General features: G+C 33.6%; 1 protein-coding gene across 1 annotated transcript; it reads left to right on the top strand.

The window, feature by feature from the left end:
* The first annotated feature begins 14,921 nt into the window (after nucleotides 1–14,921).
* Nucleotides 14,922–18,626, top strand: LOC149559027 (bifunctional pinoresinol-lariciresinol reductase 2-like). The gene is made up of 5 exons (XM_089832986.1): nucleotides 14,922–15,320; nucleotides 15,423–15,569; nucleotides 17,379–17,622; nucleotides 17,760–17,963; nucleotides 18,055–18,626. Exons 1-5 carry the CDS (start codon nucleotides 15,126–15,128, stop codon nucleotides 18,216–18,218), a joined length of 954 nt encoding a protein of 317 aa, XP_089689112.1. The 5' UTR covers nucleotides 14,922–15,125; the 3' UTR covers nucleotides 18,219–18,626.
* Nucleotides 18,627–19,306: the final 680 nt, after the last annotated feature.

Below are 19,306 nucleotides of genomic sequence, written 5' to 3'. Positions count from 1 at the left end.
CATCTCAACTCAATTCAAATTAAATTTAAAATAAAATATTATTTTAAAAGCTATTCTTTCAACTCAATTAAGATCAAATTTAAATATTTTACAGACTATTTATCTAATTTTTTCATCAATGCTTCAATTAATATGTGCTTTATTTTAATTAAGATATTTAATTCTTCTCAATGACACAAATTATATTATATTTTGAAATTTTATTTCTATATTTCAACTTTTCAATTCAAAAAAACATCTCAACTCAATTCAAATTAAATTAAAAATAAAATATTATTTTAAAAGCTATTCTTTTATAATCCATTTTATAATATTAAAATTATATATTATATAATAGAAAAATTATTATTATTCCTCTATTTTTTAATCTATGATTTTAATTCTATTACAATTACTTTACGACAAGTACATGCCACTATGTGGCACTTGTTATAAGATGAAATTGAACTCAAGACCTCCCACATGAGAAGCTGACTAGTTACCATTATGTTGTAAGCTATTGTCTAAATTTATAATTTCATTATTATAAGTACTAAATATATTATCTTTTAATTATTATCATATTTTTACAATTATAATAAAAGTAATTAAACAATTGTAAAAACTTTAAATATATATTTATTGAAATTAACAATATATAACATTTAAGCATAAGTGTATATTATAAATAATATCAACTATTTTATTAATTTTTTTATAGTAAAAATTATAAACTATATTCATAAATAATTATTATAAAATGATAATGTAGAAGTACTTTTAGACATTCAAAATTATTTTTTATATAAAAACTACAACGAATGTAGATTATGAATTTTATAAATTTATATTAAATTTATTAATTATATTATATAAATTATATTTAATTTTAATAATTTATTACAAATATTTTAAAAATATATTTAAAATTAAATTATTAAATATTACAATTATTATTATTTATTTAATTATATATATATATATATATATATATATATATATATATATATATATATATATATATATATATATATTGTTGCCCGACTATAGAATTTGTTTCAATTTTACGAGCCATGGTTAATATTTAAAACTTGCCTGGTTTTAAGCCTTAAATTGATCATTCTATCTGTGAAATTTGCGAGTCTTTAAGCCTCTATGTCTCCTGCTCGTTAGCAGCTCCGCGCAACACTTGAAATTGTTGAAATCCGACTTCTGAGCCTCAAGTTATAAAAGGTTAATGTTAACCACTAAAAATACGTTTTTCCTAACCTTTAAAAAGGTTAATGTTAACCACTAAAAACGTGTCTTTCCTAACCTCTCACAAGGTTAACGATAGCCATTAGAAACACGTTTTTATTGACCTTTATAAGGTAGTTATTAACCTGTTCAAAGTTCTTTCATGAAGACTCAAATATGTACATGAAGGTGATTTGCAACAATGGAAATGAATCAAATACAAGTCCCTGATAATTCACCATGAGCGGTGAAAGGCAATTTAAATTGTATAAATAATGGAGAGTTTCTTGACTGCATGTTCGGGGTTCTTGAATGAACAGTAAAGGTGATCAATAGGCATCAAACCAGTTTCAATGAGAGTGGGAGTCTATAACCCTCTAAATAACAAGGCGGATTGTGTAGATAGCGTAATCCATGGCAACTGAAATGCTCCCGCAATGTGCGAATGTTTGCTGTCAACAGTACACGACTACCACTCCAAGTTTCAAATTTTAGAAAGCAGCACGCTATTGTCTGCATGTGAGCAAGAAAAATGATCTCATTGCAGGTCACATTCGGTGCCACCCCGTCTACTCTAACTGCACCAACGAATAAACCTGATGTTCGTCACCTTAACTCATGGTAGACGCTTTTGTGTTTGTGTCATGCATCGGCATTTGGGCATCCTCTCCAAGAATCACCTACGGTTCATATTCAATCATTTTATAAGCGGTGACAGTCAAGGGAAGTAGAAACGTATGATATCCAAACTGAAAACTTGTACGCCTTCATTACGAAGTCTCTTCTGCCTTTCTGATGATGAGAAGAATAGAGGGTTTCCATAGGCATTGAAATGAAATAGATGATTCCATAGCTTGATTGGTGAAGGTACGGTACCAGCCGCAGGTCCAAGCATAACATATCGACTCAGCCCGAAATGCCTTCAATTTCCTAAAGTCATTAAAATATAATTTGTGAATAGCGCCCATCTGCAAACATGAATGGAGAACTATCTAGCTCCGGTGTTGGTGAAGACAAGATACAAATCCATGGACATGCAATGAGGAATGCAAACAACTCCTGAGATCGCCCCTGATTTGTTTGATACAATGCCAAAATTAAAAGGGTGGTGAACATAAATCGAACATACAGGGTGTTGGCAAAACGTTTGACAAAATACTCTTTCCTGACCAACAGCTTTGGAAGCTCCACTCATTAAGTCACCCGAGTTCGAATCATCATTCTTATTTTCTTTGTAACTCGACATATTTGAGAAAAGGATTGGAAATCAAACCATGAAGTACAACTATCAGAGGTCGGATTATGCTCCTATTTTAAGAAGTACGCTTCCAGATATCGGTTATACCATTTTAGGAAATGTTTGTCTTCAAGACTTCTAGTCATCTCTTGTAAATGAAGAAAGGACTCCATTAGTTGGAAAAATATTGGAAAGTGGCTTGGCCCAAGCAGGCGAACATCCCATTTTCGTACAATGCCCAGAATTAGTGCTGGAGTGCATGAAGGCTTATCATCCCAGCACTAGAGAAGTTCTTTCACCGAACAATGAAACAATTGCCCGCCTGGACCTTGCCTCTATTGCTATCATTTTTCGATTGCCCGCTAGGATGCAATATGCCAGCATTAATCTAAGAACTGCCAAGGAATATTTTACTGCCAATCAAACTCAATGTTTAAATACTGTGGCAAGATCGTGGTTCTTCCAACCAAGAAGAGGCAAATCTCAATTAGGCAAATCCATTCACAGATCATCATTGAAAGAGGATGTGGCGAACATGGTAACCTTGTTGAGCAGGATCGTTGGTCTTCGAGATTCACATGAGTTCGAAGGTTGGATGTTTCTATTCATTAATATGGTCTGCGAAGGAAAACAATACATTGATTGGGCTGAAATTATCAGTGACTCATTGCACAGATAGCTCATGGGACTTCGAGAAAATGACTACTTTTATATGACTTCATACCTTTTCTATGCCATTGCAAGTACCAAAAGTTGGCCAGGACTTAACCGATAGGACATTTATGATGACACAACCATCATTTATAATTATCTTCCTCAAATTTAGTATGATAATAGCCTACACCATTTCAGGAGAGTGAATGATGCGTTCACCATGCTAACTGTAAGGGAAATTCAAGGGAACATTGGGCTCAGGATTTCACCAGAGGCAGCGATGAAAGTAAAAAAATATGGAAGTGTTTTTATACAATTTTTGAAGTTTACTTATATCCGGCTAGCTGCCTATGATGGATGTCCACTGATGTTACCAAGATTCACTGATGATAAATTAGTCTTAATTGAAATGTGCAGGCAAATTAATCAAATCAATAAACTTTGCAAGAATAGGAGGACAGATGAAATAACTTTTCCTATCGGCATCGGATATTATAGTTGTGACACTGCATCAGATGCCAGGAACATTGAAAGATCTATTGCCATGATAAATTTGCATCCTTACACGATGTGTTTCCCTTATGACAGTAAGGGCTATGCTGTGAATGAATTGAAGTTAAATCCCAGTCTCAGTCACTTCCCGGCTCTAGAAGACTTTTGGGAGGATTGTGAAAATGACTTCGAAGTCAGGAAGAGAGATTGGATGCGGCTTACAGTACGACAGGTAATAGACTTCAAGTTAGACATTGATGTAACAGGCATAGATGATGATGAGGTTTCTTTGGTTGATCCTTATTATTATGAGAAAATTGAATTGCTAGAACTCCCTCCTATTGATTGGTCGATTCCCAAATTGAAAAGCTTGAAAGAGAGGTCTTCCTATGTTCTTAAAAGAACAAGAGACTGGATCAGTAAGGTCAGAACCGAAAAGCAACTGGTGAATCTCAAAATAAAGAGGGGAGAAATAACATAGGGGAATCGTCTCAGATGGCGATAGAGGCCACTTCTAGTGAGAAGATACAACAACTAGATATAGATGCTCAAGATCAAGATGAAGATTTGAATCAACCAGATAAGTTTACAGTCCAAGGGAAAAGGACAAGAATGAAAGGTAGAAGGAATGAAAAAGACCAAAGAAGCCCTTAAATTGCTGAATCACATGTTCCGGTTACATCCCCTCGTGATGTAGCGATTCCTCACTTGAGTCTTCCTCCTCCTGATATGCCCATAATAGACATTACATAGTTAAATGACCCGTTATCTAATTCGGAAGAGTTAATGATGGTTGCTGAAAATGTAACAGGTGCCGAACAAGTTTCAAAAGTTACACATTCATGGTTCCAGGATAGTCTTCAGAAGAGGAAGAAAGTTGTTCAAATGGTTCCACCTCCATTTGATATGGTCTCTAGCATTCTTCAGAAGCCTCCTAAGGTGAAAAAGACCAAAGTGATGTCCAGGTTAGCTATTGATAAAACTTCAAGCAATTTGTGTGTGGAATTAGCCAAGCCTATAGTTGAAAAGAATGTTGATGAAGCATCTGAATCAGATTTCATTCTAGAAAACGTTGACCTTGGTCCTTCTAATGCGGAAAGAGAGTTTCAAAATTTTGAATTGATTGCCGCTCAGATGTTGCAAAGAGCGAAGAAGGAGAGAAGAGCCAAAGAGCAACTCAAAGAACAACTTCAGATGATGGTAGCTTATGTTAATTCGATCAGCAATCCTTCTAATACCCAAGTCGTGGCCACCCCGCCGGTTCTAACAGGTCTTGATGGTATTTTAGATCATACTGTTGTTCAAAGAATCGACCAACAAAAGTCACATAGTATGATGATCAAGGCTTGGATAAACAGGATGATAGAAGATGCTTCAAAACTTATAACTGGAGTAAAAGAGATATATGGGAAAGCCATCACGCAGATACAGGAAATTTCTAAGGAGCTGGAAACTAGCAAAGAACATAAATCCAACTGGCAAAAAGTAGCTGATGAATTAAAAGAAATGACCAAGTTGGATATGAGCACCCTACTCCTTGAGAAAATTATTGCTGATCCAAGTGATAACCAAATACGTATATGGAGTAAAAGTGTTGGTTGGAAGGTGATAAACATCAATAAAGGGATCACTGAGTTCGAAAATTTAATAACTTCTTTGGAGCAACTGAAAACAAAAAGTACAGATGAATTAACCTCTACTATCACAGGTGGGGTGCCAGTAAGTGATCTTCAGCATGTTGATTGTCAGTTTCTCCTTGATTCCTTCAGTGTTCAGATTCATTCAGAAATAGAGAACCGTGTATCAGATGTTGAAACTATGATGAAGCTTAGCCTAGTTGCAGTCACGCTGGGAGATTGTAACATTTCAGCCTATCGATAGGAGTCAGAAGAAATCCAAGATAGATACCTCACAGCCAAACTCAGGATGGAAAACGTGTTCATTCCAAACTATGAATCAATGATGCTCATCCGAGATGCTTACAGGGCTTTCGGAGATAGATCAATTGTGTCCGGATAGATAGGGCTAGTAGCTAGAAGAATTAGTGATTGTATATGCAAACGTTTTTAGGAACTCTAGCTAAAGTTTTGTTTTTACGAGTTTCCTTGTATGGGTTAATTTTCTTGAGGTTAATTAACCTTCCAAAATTTCGTATTTTGGAGGTGGTTATTAACCACGGAGAGGTAGTTATTAACCTCTATGTCTATATAAGGATACCTTTTGGCTTTGTAATGGACTTTTTGGGTTGGAAAAATAAGGGAACACTATGCTGAAATTCTGATCTAGGGATAAATTTTGGAAAGTATGTACACTTTTTATCTCTAAATTGAAAAATCTCTATTGCTTTCTTGGTGCAAGGAAAAGAAATGAGATGTTCTTTGGGTTTCTTATTTTAAAATCCAAATTGTTATATGCTGTAGTAGACATTCTCATGGTGCTATGCGAGTGTTTATGAAAGATTATGAATGTGCTTAATAATACTGGTTGCTTTCAAGCGTAGCTCTTGAGTGCCTCTGTTATTGATTTTGTTTATCGAAGAAGGTTGTGAAGGCGTGTGGTGCATTCGTCCTGAATGACCTTCTCTTGAAATTTGAAGTTTTGGATTCCTTTAATTGAAAAACCCCTTTAAAAATTATATCTTACAAGGGAGCTGCCCCTCCAAACGCAGAGGAAGGCCGGATATCAAGGGCCTATCCAACTGTTGTGAACGGTTTGCCACACATTCCGTTGGGCAATTTTACTGTGACAAATCTGTTTACCAACATCTATATATATATATATATATATATATATATATATATATATATATATATATATATATATATATGTGTGTGTGTGTGTGTGTCAAAGCCATGTTATATTAATGATTACAAAGACTCTGTTCAAGTAGGCATTGATAGGAAAGAATGGAGAAGAAAACCTCAAGTCTAGCCCGAGACATAAGTCCTGTACATGAATACAAAATTGAAAGGGACATACAATAGTTTTTGAATGATGGACAAATCCTTCTTTCCATCTGAACCATTGCATGAATATTTTCATTAAATATCCCTTTCGATTATATTGAGTTTATTTACAATTGTCCCTCTCACAATTTGGGACTTAGGAAGACATTCCTTCCTTTACATCTTTTTTTTAACGGATTCCTTGTTTTGGGTTTGTTGAAAATCGATTGTATCTCTGATATGTAACCACCATTAATTAGAACCTCCTTTCATACTCATATGTAAATGTTAGTCTTAAAAACCAACAATCAACCTATAATCTAGGAGTTTTATCTTCTCTAATTCTTTAAGAATAGATTGTTCCTTCTCCATTAGAATTTCCATTGTTAAGTTTTATTGTTTTACTATTAGATCTTTTATATTATTGTGATTAAAAAAATTGGTTTAACTTTTCTTGTTGTTTCTTTTTGAAGTATTGAGTTTGATGTATGATTTAATACTTTGGTTCACATCTGCATCTATTTCTTCATCTAATTTAATCTTTACTTCTTAGGTATAGAAGCTTGTATTCTTTGGCTATTCAGTAACATATTTATAGATAGTGATTAATTGATTATTTTAGAAGAGTTCAAAATTTGGGCATTTCTTTATTATACAACAAATAAGGAAGAGGGCTCTATATACATTCAAATTTTTCTTAAATTATTTTATCTTAGCCTAAGTTGATTGAAACACTTAATTTAGTTTTAATGTTAGGCATTGTATTTATTAGAACCAGATGTAAGGCTTAAAATTTCATCTATTTCTAGAAAGGAGAAAGATAGAAATTTAACATCTTTAAAATGACCACACCATTATAGTTTCCTTCTTTGTTATTTTTCTCTTAATCTCAAATTGTTTTTTTAGGAGCATACGAAAAGGATACGAGGGGAAATAAAAATTCCTTAATTCCTTGTGTTGTTTTATTTTTTGTGTTAAAAATATTTACATTTGTCATGTCCTTGAATCTAAACTCCATGAGTTGTTTAAATAGCCTTTAGCTTCTTTTTTGAATAGTATTAATGGTGATTTAAGGGTTTCAATTTTAGAATGCTTCTTAGGTTAATATGAATTTGCCAATTAGTTTTAACACTTAAATAATTTGAAGCAGTAAGCAGAGGATGATAGTTTTAAGGGGTGAATTAAATAGAATTCTAAAGCTACCAATGAGATTTCAACTATTCAAATAATGTGGATTTGGGATTTGTCGTTAATTCCCTTACAAATATATGCATTCATGGGTTATTATGTCCAAATATTTGAGTATTCTTAAAAGTTTACAGGCGTTCTCACATGTTCTTATGATGTCAAGAAAAAAAGCTTTCTACCCCAACCCCTGCTCATAATCAAAATTGATTTTCATAAAAACCCACATTGGTTAAAATTTCTCTCACCATTGCTCTACAGAGATTATTTTAATTATAAAATTTCTTTCTATTATAATCATCATAGTTTATGCATTATATGGAGACTTTATAGAGGCTATAGATTCGACCTTTCATGCCCATACTAAAGAGATTAGTTTAAGCAAGTTAAAAACTTTTGACAGAGCGAGAGCTACAACCAAGATTTAAAAATGACCTAGACTTAAACAAGGGACCTCCTTGAAGAACATAAAAGTATATACAAAGAAAGATAATAGACATATTGAAATATATGGAGAGAGACATGGACAAGTACCATCCAAAAAGGCCCTAAATTTAGAGGCAAAGGGTAATGATCGTCATCCACCTTCGATTTTTCAGTATAGCCAGACCCTCAAACTGTTGATATATCTAGCTATCTTCCTATTTGTTGAGACAAAATCATCTTTGATGACCCACAGAAAAGGAAATTTTTTCTTTGACATTGCGTATTCCCTTAACGAAAGCCTTCTTCATGGAGGTACCATCCCATCCCCTTCCAATCTACGCAAATGTGAGTGTCAGTGACAACTAACAAGAACATCTAGTTATGGGTGATCACCTCCAACCTTTTTTCAAAGGCCTTGTGATTTTTGATTTCTAGTATGAGGTAAACTTGAACAAGATGATCATTAATCCCATATTCATTATTCTTGGGGATACATAGGCTATCATCTATATTCTCTAGGATCAAATCTAGTTCTTTGATTGTGGGATTTTTGAACATTGCTCTACAAAAGTCCATAATTATAGCCTTGTCCTTATCTATTTAAAGAACCATAGCTATGAACATTGCAACAATGTCTGTATTATGCTTCTGTGTATCCATCAATTTAGAAAAACCATCCCCTACTATGATCCTAATTTCCTTATGGACCAATCCACTCTTGTTCTTTGTCATTATACTAATTCTTATATCGCTAACTTCCCCCTAGAATGACATTTCCCTCTTCTGAAGTCACATATGAATTGGGGTATCCATAATAAACCCACAAGACTCTTCTCTTATCAGGGGCACTAAACACTATCAGAGGGCCTATGGAAATAACCAGATAACAAATTTGATCAAATAACAAATTTGATCAAATAACAATAATGGTGGCCTCTATAAATAGAGAGATTAAAATCATTGATGCGACGTGGGAGCAGAGTATGTAGTAATTGCCTCGTATGGTTGCTTGTCCTATTGCATATCGCTACTTTAAAAGTAATTAGCTCAAATTGTACTCTTGGATCATGTGAATCAGGTGATGTGGCAACTTAACAAACTTTTCCTTTTATCATTATGAATGATGTTTGTGTAAGGTCGATTATTTCACATGCATGGTGGGATTTTGTTGAGAATCAAAATCACATGGGGGCTTTAGGAATGATTATTTTTTATTAAAATGTTTTCATTCTCATTATTATGATGTTGTTGTAAGGGTCTTAGGCATCTAATCATTATTGATGATCTTAGTGTATCTAATCATCAATAGTGATCCAAATGGTTAATGTTGGTTCAATTGTTTCAATTTAATGGGTTATTTTTCCTATAGTTAGTTGAAAATAAGAAAAATGGATTTGGTTGATACTAATAGATATGTCATTTCTAGAGAGTTGAAATTAATCGACGAAGGGGCCTGCAAAGGACTGCCTTAATTGGTATGGGATATACTTTAGTTATTTTCTATTTTACCAAAATATGACTAAAACTAGATGTACTTTGTGTGATATAATTCATATTAACATGAATAATATTAGTAAATTTAGTTTCCTTAGTAGGGGGAATATTGCTAGTTATAAGCAGGATAAATTTTACATGTTTTTGCTTCCTTTCTCTTCCATTTTGAATGTTTTGGGTGTGAATTATTTGTTGTAGTTATTTTTGATATACATAGCTTCACCATCAACTCCCCTATTTGCTAATTTGTCTTCCTCTTTATACCCTTCACAATAAATGTGTTGAATCCTACTTTCCTCAAACTTGTCAATGATTGTTAGTGAACTTTCGAGTTTGGAGTGCTTTCTTTTCTAATCACATTTAATATTATCTGATAATCTCCTTCGATAACTACCTTTTTTATGCACAGATTTAAACTTAGGTTCATACCTTCCATTAGAGCTTCTAATTCTGCTATGCTATTTGATGTTTCTCCTAGAGGTTTGGAACGTTTGGCCATCCATTTTCCTTCATCTAAATGAAAAATGCATTGTAGACTTTTCTTTCTATGGTTGCCTCTTGATGCTCCATAAATTTTTAGGTTTTCCCATCCTTTTGGAGATGGTTCCCATTTACAATCTTCTCTGGTCTTTTTTATTTTATTTTGGGGTAGATTAAATTCAGGTTGATGATATTGTTCTATTTTTTCCTCATTTTTGCATCCCAATCTGAGAATGTCCCCTCTTCCTTGATTGATTTCCTTAGAGCATTATTCATTACTTTAATAATGTTGGCTTCCATTTTGTTGAGTAAGGAGGTTAAAGTCATTTCTTCATTCAAGAATACTCTCCTACTTCTTTCCTTCCATTTTTCCCACAAAATGATAGAGGGTGGAATTTTTAAGAAGTTGCCATATATTTTGGAGGTTCCAAATTTGGGCCAGCTATTAAGGTGGTCCCATAGGTTTTTGGGGAGAGATGAATAGCAGTTGAGTTTCTAACATAGCCATTGCCAATAGAAATTGGCAAACAGGCATTGGAATAACAAATGTTCAGCTGACTCGAACTTTGCTTTGCATCATGGACACGTCAATGGTCCCCGAAAGCCTACCTTGGTAAACCTATCCACAATAAGAATTATTTTTTGTATTGTTTTCCAAAGGAATATTCTTTCTTTTGGGAGGCATGCTTGATCCTAGCATAGGTTTAGGGAGATGTCTATTCTATTCCATCCTTGTGAATTAGTTATCAATTTGTATCCCCTCTTTACACTATATTTTGCATTATTAGAAGCACCCAAATTAATCTATCCTTCCTTTCTTTGTGATTTACTTGCCTTTGATTGAGAAATTATCTAAATACTATTTTTTTTTGAGTTGGATAGGATTGTGTCTTCTATGTCCTTCTATTTCCAGATTTTAGTTTGTTCATCATTTGATTTTTGCATGTTATTACTAACATATTTTCCCTAGATGTTTGTTAGTGTATTCTTGATGTTGAAGGGGAGGCTGTAGCTATCTGGAGGGGGTAGCCCATCCCAAGAATCCTCGCAGAATAAAGCTTCCTCACCTTTACCTATGTCCCATGCTAGGTAGTTACTAATTAAATCTTTGCATTGCATCATAAAGTTCCATGTTTTAGATCCTTTAGGTAGATTGTTGGTTCACAATAAAGATAAGGAATCAATGTCATTTAGATATTTTTTATATAATAATTTTTCCCATTTACTTTCATGCTCATGGTACATTCTCCAAACTAATTTGGCTCCTAAAGCTTCATTTTGCTAACTTAGGTTTTTTATTCCTATTCCTCCTTGCTCTTTTGGTCTCCATATGTTATCCCATTTAATCAAAGCTAGTTTATTTTCACCCTCTATTCCATTTTAGAAGAAACTCATTAGTTTACTATCTAGTTTACTTTTAGTTCCTTTGGGTAGTGGTAGGCTGGACATTTGATAAGTGAGGATGACATATAGAACTGATTTTATTTCAATTATATATCCCACTTTTGTTAACCACTTTCCTTTCTATATTTATATATTTTTGTCTATCTAATCGATTACAGGTTTCCACGATTTGCTTTCTTTTATATTCTTTGCTATTTGCATTCCTAAATATTTACATGGGAATACGTCTTTTTAATAACCCATTAAATTATAGATCCTTCTCTCCATGTTTGGTTTTGTGTTTAGAATTTTTTTTAATGATTTTTCAATGTTTACCATTTTTCCTGAGGTTTTGCGTTATGTTTTAATTATTTATTTGAAGTTTTGGGCTTCTTCCATAGAGCTTTCTCCTGGGAGAACAGTGTAAATCACAAATTGTTCATGTGTGATTTCTAGGGTTCCTTCTATTGTCATGACTCCCTTTATTTCCCCATCTACTTGAGCCTTTTTAATTGCTGTATAAAAGGCTTTTGCCATAATTATGAAGAGGAGTGGTGATATGGAGTCACCTTGAATTATTCCTCTAGAGATATTGAAGAATCCTTCTAGGGTTCCATTGGTAATGAGAGATATTTTTAGGCTAGCTATGCAGTTAAAATTTTAGTTGATCCATTGGTGAGCTAAATGCCTCTAGTGTTTTGCATAAGAATCTCCAATCTACTTTGTCATAGGATGTTTGAATGTCAAGTTTCCTTGTTAATTCATGTTGAGTGAATTATCTCTTGTATGATTATGATTTTGTCGAGGATGGATCTCCATGCGATGAATCTTTTTTCTTCTTCTGATATTAGTTTTTGCAAAACCATTTTAAGCCTATTAGCTAATGCTTTGGATAGTATTTAAATAAATTGTGTTACATAGAGCTATTAGTTTGAAGTCCCTAGGGTCCTCATGATTAGCCTTTTTTGGGATTAGTGCTAAGAAGACATTGTTGATTTTAGTCAATAGGGATCCTAAGTTCCTTGTTGCTTCAATGGATTTCCAAAGGTCAGCTCCTAAAATGTACCAACATTTTTGAAAGAAGAATGCTTGGAAGCCAATTGGGCTCGGAGACTTCTCTAGGTTCATGTTGAAAAGAGTTGTTTTGATTTCTTCTATTGAAAATTGATTGTTTGATTGTTTAATTAATGTTGGGATGGTTCTTTTCATAATATTTTGGGCTAAAAGGTTAGAGCTTTTGTAATTATTATGGATGTTTGTGTAGTAATTAACAGAAATGTCGACTATCTGTCTTGGTTCTTCTACCATGTCTCCTACACTATTTTTGATTTTTGATATTCTATTTATATTTTTGTTGTTTATGGTGTTGATATGATTTTTCTTATGTGTTGCGGTCTCCTTCTGTTAACCAGTTCTCCTGTGATTTTTGTTTCCAATATATTTCTTCTTTTGCTAATATATTTTCTTGTTTCACTAGAAGTTCTTTTTCTTTGTTGACTTTTTCGTTGTCCGTTCCATTTTTAATTACTTCTTCATTGAGTTTCTTCAATTCTTCTTCATTATCTGGTTTTCCTTTGAATATGTTGTTGAAGTAATTTTAAATTCATCTTATGATTTTTTTCTTGTAAGTATTTGAGTTTGGATACAAAGTAGAACATCTTAGATCCTTTGTAGTTGCCTTCTATCCACCATTGTTTGATGTTTTCCATGAAGTTGTCATATAAGAATCACATTTCCTCACATTTAAATGGATTTCTTGAAGGTTTGAATTGTTCTTCTATTTGTAATATGTTTGGGAAGTAATCTGAACCAACACTAGGGAGGATTGAAGATTGAATTGCATAGGTGAAGTTACTTAAATCCCCCTTAAATATGAATATGTCCAACCTTTCTGCTATGTGGCTATCCAATCTTCTATTATTCCAAGTATATAATCTGTTGGTCAAAGGTATATCAATTAAAGAATCCTTTGAAAATCGTTCTCTGAAATCAACCATAGTTTGTGATATTATTTGTGTTCCTCCAAATTCTTCTTCTAAGTTTAATAGGGCATTAAAGTTCCCTCCTATGCATATATTAGCTATTTGATAGTTTCCCATAAATGTGTTGATTTCAATGCTTAAATGAAAACCTTTATGAGTTGGATATCATTTCTAATGCTTCAAATTCTTCCTCCCATCTAGTTATTTGTTGATGTCATACTGCTATAGTCTATCTTTCTAGGGTCCCAAATCATCCCAATACCCCTTGATACTCATGTTAATTATGTCATATCCGATTTCCATAATTCTAGTTTCTTATTGAAACTTTGTCCATCTTCTTTACATAATTTAGTTTCCTGTATTAGTATTAGCTTTGAATAAAAAGTATTAGGTTGTGGTTGAACAAGCGCTTCTTGTTAGGGGGATTTGGTCCCCTAACATTCCACGTAGTTATCCTCATTGTGGTGTGGGAAGGAACTTCCCCTTCCCTACATTTATATAATTATATATTATATACAATAATTTATTTAAAAAAATAATAATTCTAACTATCATTTGAGGCATGGTGTTTCAAAGTGTCTTGTATAGGCAAAATCGAGAATCTCATAATATGGTTTGTGAGTGTAAAAATAGAGTCCATTGTCCTTATTGAGAATAGAAGTTTAAAGAATTTTGTGTATAAAATTCAAACCTATTTAGTCTATCATATGAACAAAAAATATTTTTTATAAACATGAAGAGATTTCCACAATTGTTCATACAATTAAGACGCACCTTTTGGTTTTGATTGTGTGCCATATGTTTGCATCAATGAAACACACTCAATGATTCATGATTTGGATGAGAAGTTAGAGGAGAAAAAAATGATCTTGACGATGGATCACTGAGTGTGATTCAAAATATTGATGTACAAACATAAAACACAATTAAAACTAGAAGTTAATACATCTTAATCTTTATAAAGTTAAAAATATTTCATTTATACTATATAAATATAATTTTAATCACTAGTTAAAAGATCAAATATAATACATAGCCTAACAATAAATACTAATAAATCATTGTCTATTAAACTTTCCAATAGTTTTTCTAAACACCATTTTCATATACATAGATATATTTGACTAAGGTGAATTTTTTATAGTAATTAGGATTCTAGATTCATTTCCAAAGGCCTTAACTGCACATGTAGTTATCTAATCTGTAGATGTGACCTCAAACTTGAGAGAAAACATAAATAAATTTTGAGGACATCATTTGATATAATTTTTTTGAAAAATAAATCCTTATTTGAATTCCATGAAAATCATTTCTCATTAGATTAAAAACTAAGCATGCTTACTTTACATTAATTAATTGTTTCAATAATTAGCTCTTTGAGTGAGAAAAATCAAAATGCTATGTCTCATCAAAGGAATGGACTGAATTATAATTGTTGTTGTTGTGTGACATTTTTTTCAACATTTTCGTTCTGGTGGACAGCGTCAGAAGTACTTGAAAAATATGTTTTCGGGACAATGATGTAAAACGCCGCCCCTCCACCAACCCAATATGATTCCTCCAGGATGAAATAAAAGATCATCACCGGTTGCCCCTGGATCGAGCTCCGTGGGTTTAAAGGAAGATCCAAAGATGGCAGAAAAAGAGAATTCGAGAAGCAGGGTTTTGATAATAGGGGGTACAGGACGGCTAGGCCAAAGATTTGTAAGGGCAAGCTTGGCTCGCAATCATCCCACTTACGTGCTCTTCCGTCCTCAAGCAGCTCACGATCTTCCTAAAGCGGATCTCCTCATTTCTTTCAAGAAAGCTGGGGCTCACCTTCTCCAGGTATGCCCTTTCATCTATTTGTTAAACTTTTCACAGCTGAAATCTTAAATTATGCACTGAAATTGTGCTGATTAGTACTAAATAATGGGGGGTATTTGGCAGGGGTCATTGGATGATCATGAGAGCTTGGTGGCTGCTCTCAAGCAAGTGGATATTGTCATATCAGCTCTGGCAGGAACTGTTGTTAGAAATGACATACTTCAACAGCTGAAATTGTTGGAGGCCATCAAAGAGGCAGGCAATATCAAGGTACGTCTTGTTTTTTTGTAGCTGTTTGTAGTTGCTTCATACATTCTCATGATATTTCAGTTTCTTGTATATTTTTGTCTAGTTTGTCATCTACTTCAAAATAAGGATGATTCCTAGTTCATCAACACCATATGGTATATAAGACACAGAGTGCAAGATAAATGAACTGGCACATAACAATTTGGAATGCATACACAAATTGCAGATCAAGAGGTCTTAAGATGAATTAGAAAACTCTTTAGATCAATTTTGTATGCTGTAGGGTTTCTGTGATGAGGTTTCCTCAAATTAATTTTTGCTTGGGTAAAATGGACTCATTTGTTTCCTGAGACACATGACCTTTCAGTACATCCTTTGCTTTTCTTTTCCAAGGGAAATTTGGGTTGATCAGGGCCTACATTTGATGGCCTTATATATATATATATAAAATAAAAATAAAGCATGTCTGATACTTGAAAGGCAATTTTTTGTAATCTGGTTGATTTCTAGCAGCCCACCAGTCCAAATTATGGGTGTTCTTAAAAAATTAAAATTAATTTTGTCTATAGGGCATAGGCTTGTCTTCGATTGCCAAATCCTCCCAAGTTTTCTCGATTATACTCAATCAGGATAGTTTCACCGTTTCATATTTGTTGGATGCTGAATCATAGCTGTAATATATGTATGAAGGATGCAGAGCATCCATGTCTTTATCTAATGAAACTTTTGGGCAGACGAGGAAGGATCAAGGATCAAGCCCTAGGGAAAATTTCCTTCAAACCATAGGTTAGGCTTAGGCTTATGAAGAACAAATTACAACTAATCCGTTGGAAAAATTTCCAGCGCAGACAGCACACAGGCTATCCCAAACACCTAGAGATCATACCCAATAGCAGGACGAATCAGCCCACCCCTGGCAATGGTTAAAGCTGAATGGTGTTACCTCTACATTATGATTCATGAGTTATTTAGCTCTTATCCCAATGGGCATCTCTTCCAAGTTGAAATTTTACCTTCAGCGTAACTATCATTGATATTATTCACAATGCCCAATTATTTTTGTCGCTATAGGTCCTGTTTCTCTTGTCAATGTTTGTTAGATACCATATGAAGGCTTCCATTGTTATTAATAATGCCCAATCAATCGTTTCATATGGACCTGCTTTCTATTCATAATATTTTCTAGATGTCTTATGGTAATTGAGGGAAGATTTCTGCTGAAGTTTTGACTCCTTCTTGACTGATATCTAAATCTGTTCTGGACTCTTAAATCTTAGGTTGCCACTCTGACACCCCGCCATCTATTATATTTTGCATCTTTTCCAGATGCCAAGCTAATGTTTCAACGTGATCATTATAACATCCAGCTAATGTTTTGTAAAATATTCTATCTGGACATGTCCTTTCAATTTCTTTCTCTCTTTGAGCACTTCATCTTACCAATGAACCTTTCATCACCATGTTAAGAAGCCTCTATCATTACTGTCTACAATACATTTACTAGTACTCCAGTGACAACTAATTGCTGAAAGGACTTTTGGAAAAAGGCTCTGGAGAATGAGTTGAAACGTGCATCCATAGTCATACCAATAAAAATAATTTAAGAAAGCTAAATGAAACAAGAAAACTGTCCTGACAGCGACCATGGGGTTTTGCCATTAGATGGTGATAACCTTGTGGGTTGTTTGCAGGATGGGCAACTAACGTTACATTGTTTTCTCAACTTGAACTAATTTAGTTCTACACATTATACATGCAATATATATAATAATTAATGCTGCCTGCTCATTACAATCTAATAAGATTTATGCTATTGAATTTTGGGTGCAGCGTTTCCTCCCTTCAGAATTTGGTGTGGATCCAGATAGATTGGTGAATTCTATGGAGCCAGAAAATCCTGTTATGATTGATAAGAGAAAAGTTAGGCGTGCTATAGAGGCAGCCAAAGTTCCCTACACCTACATTTTGGCCAACTGCTTTGCAGGAATATTTTTAGGAGGCATGGGACAGTTTGGACAAGGTTTTTTTCCTTCAAAAGAAAGAGTGAACTTATATGGAGATGGGAAAACAAAAGGTATTTGTGAAGCTATAACATTCCTAAATTATATTATAGCCCATTATTGTTTGGCCATTATGTGAAGTACTTCATTGTTTAAGTCATCATATTAGATTATGTGAAGCAGCTGATATTTGGAAAATCACAAACTGCAGTAATATGGGTGGACGAGGATGACATCGCAACCTATACAATCAGAGCAATAGCTGACACTCGAACTGAGAACAGAAAAGTCCATATTAGACCACCTGCAAATATTCTGTCACAGGCGGAGGTTGTAGAAATATGGGAAAATATTATAGGTCATCCTTTGGAGAAAGCTCAAATATCAGGAGAGGATTGGCTGAAGACTATGGAAGGTTTGTATATATCTGTGTGGCTGGTTTTTATTATTTTGCTGTTTGTATTGTTGTATGAATTTTTACTTATTGGTTTTTTTTTAAATTGCAGGTAAACCTCTTGAAATACAGACAATAATTTCACATGCCTATGAGATATTCTATGAAGGCTGTACAACTAATTTTGAGATAGGGGCTGATGAAAAAGAAGCTTCTCAACTGTATCACGATGTCAAGTATACTAGCGTGGATTCCTACTTGAAGCTCTATGCATAAGTTCAATGAAAGTCTCTCAACCGACTTCCCATGCTAATAACTCTCGCTTTCCTTGAGTGGTATACATCGTTTGCAACAATAAATTGTATTGTAATGTTGTTAAAATAATTGAAGAAGAACACCTCCTATATCTTGGTGCTGGCTAATCTTCATACAGAATATGCTAAAAGAGATTTTTTTTCCAGCAAAAACTAAAAATGTCAAAAACATACTGTTTTTTCTTCAGAGTTTTTGTGGATTTACAGTATACGGGATGCGGATTATAGGGATGCAGATCATATGCTGAAATTTTTGTAAAAATCTATTGTATTTCCTGCATTTTTAAGTACATTTTGTCTGCAGGATAGCGGCATTCATATATTGTTTAGCCCCTTCTCATAGGCTAATATTGAAGCGATTGTCTGAAAACAGAGGCCACTATTTCTTTGTGTTTGGGTGGTCATTTATAAGGATTTTTAGGTGAAAAAGGAATTCAGATTTGTTTTATTATCACAAGATAGGATTTCTTGAAAGGAAATTTGCAATTACATAACAACAATTCCACATAATCTATTAGAGAAACCTGTACAAACAAGTATTCAAAATTCATATACTAAATAATAGATAACATATCCAACAAAGATGATACAAAATATATCTTGGGAAAACCCAACCTCCAAAAGTATCCATATTCCATATATTATTCAGCAATGCAGCATTACAATACAACTTTACAGTCCTCCACAAACACTTCTAAAACACAAGCTCTCTACAAGCAAACTATGTGAAAAAGTATTTAACCACACATCTCATGCCATGCTTCAAACGCTCACAAATGCTAAACAAGAGATGCTATCAACCCGTTAGTCAAAATGGCTAAAAATTCAATCTTAAAACAACTATCATTTTGGTTGCTTTAATGGAGAAAATATAAAAGCAATGACCATGAGATTGCAAAACTATTTATCCCACATTTAATATTGGGTACTTTATTAATTAGCCTTCCCTAATTGGGGTGAGACCATTGTCTTAGACTCTTGATTACAATTGTCTTCCTATTCGCTGCTAGAGATGTTTTCTATTGGTCACTTGGCTGCAAATTTTCAGAA

The sequence above is a fragment of the Cupressus sempervirens genome, chromosome 5, assembly GCF_028749045.1.
Source record: "Cupressus sempervirens isolate cs-2001-9-10 chromosome 5, ASM2874904v1, whole genome shotgun sequence".
NCBI lineage: Eukaryota > Viridiplantae > Streptophyta > Pinopsida > Cupressales > Cupressaceae > Cupressus > Cupressus sempervirens.
Note: the sequence above shows the minus strand (reverse complement) of the source record. Positions and strands in the feature narration are given on the sequence as shown.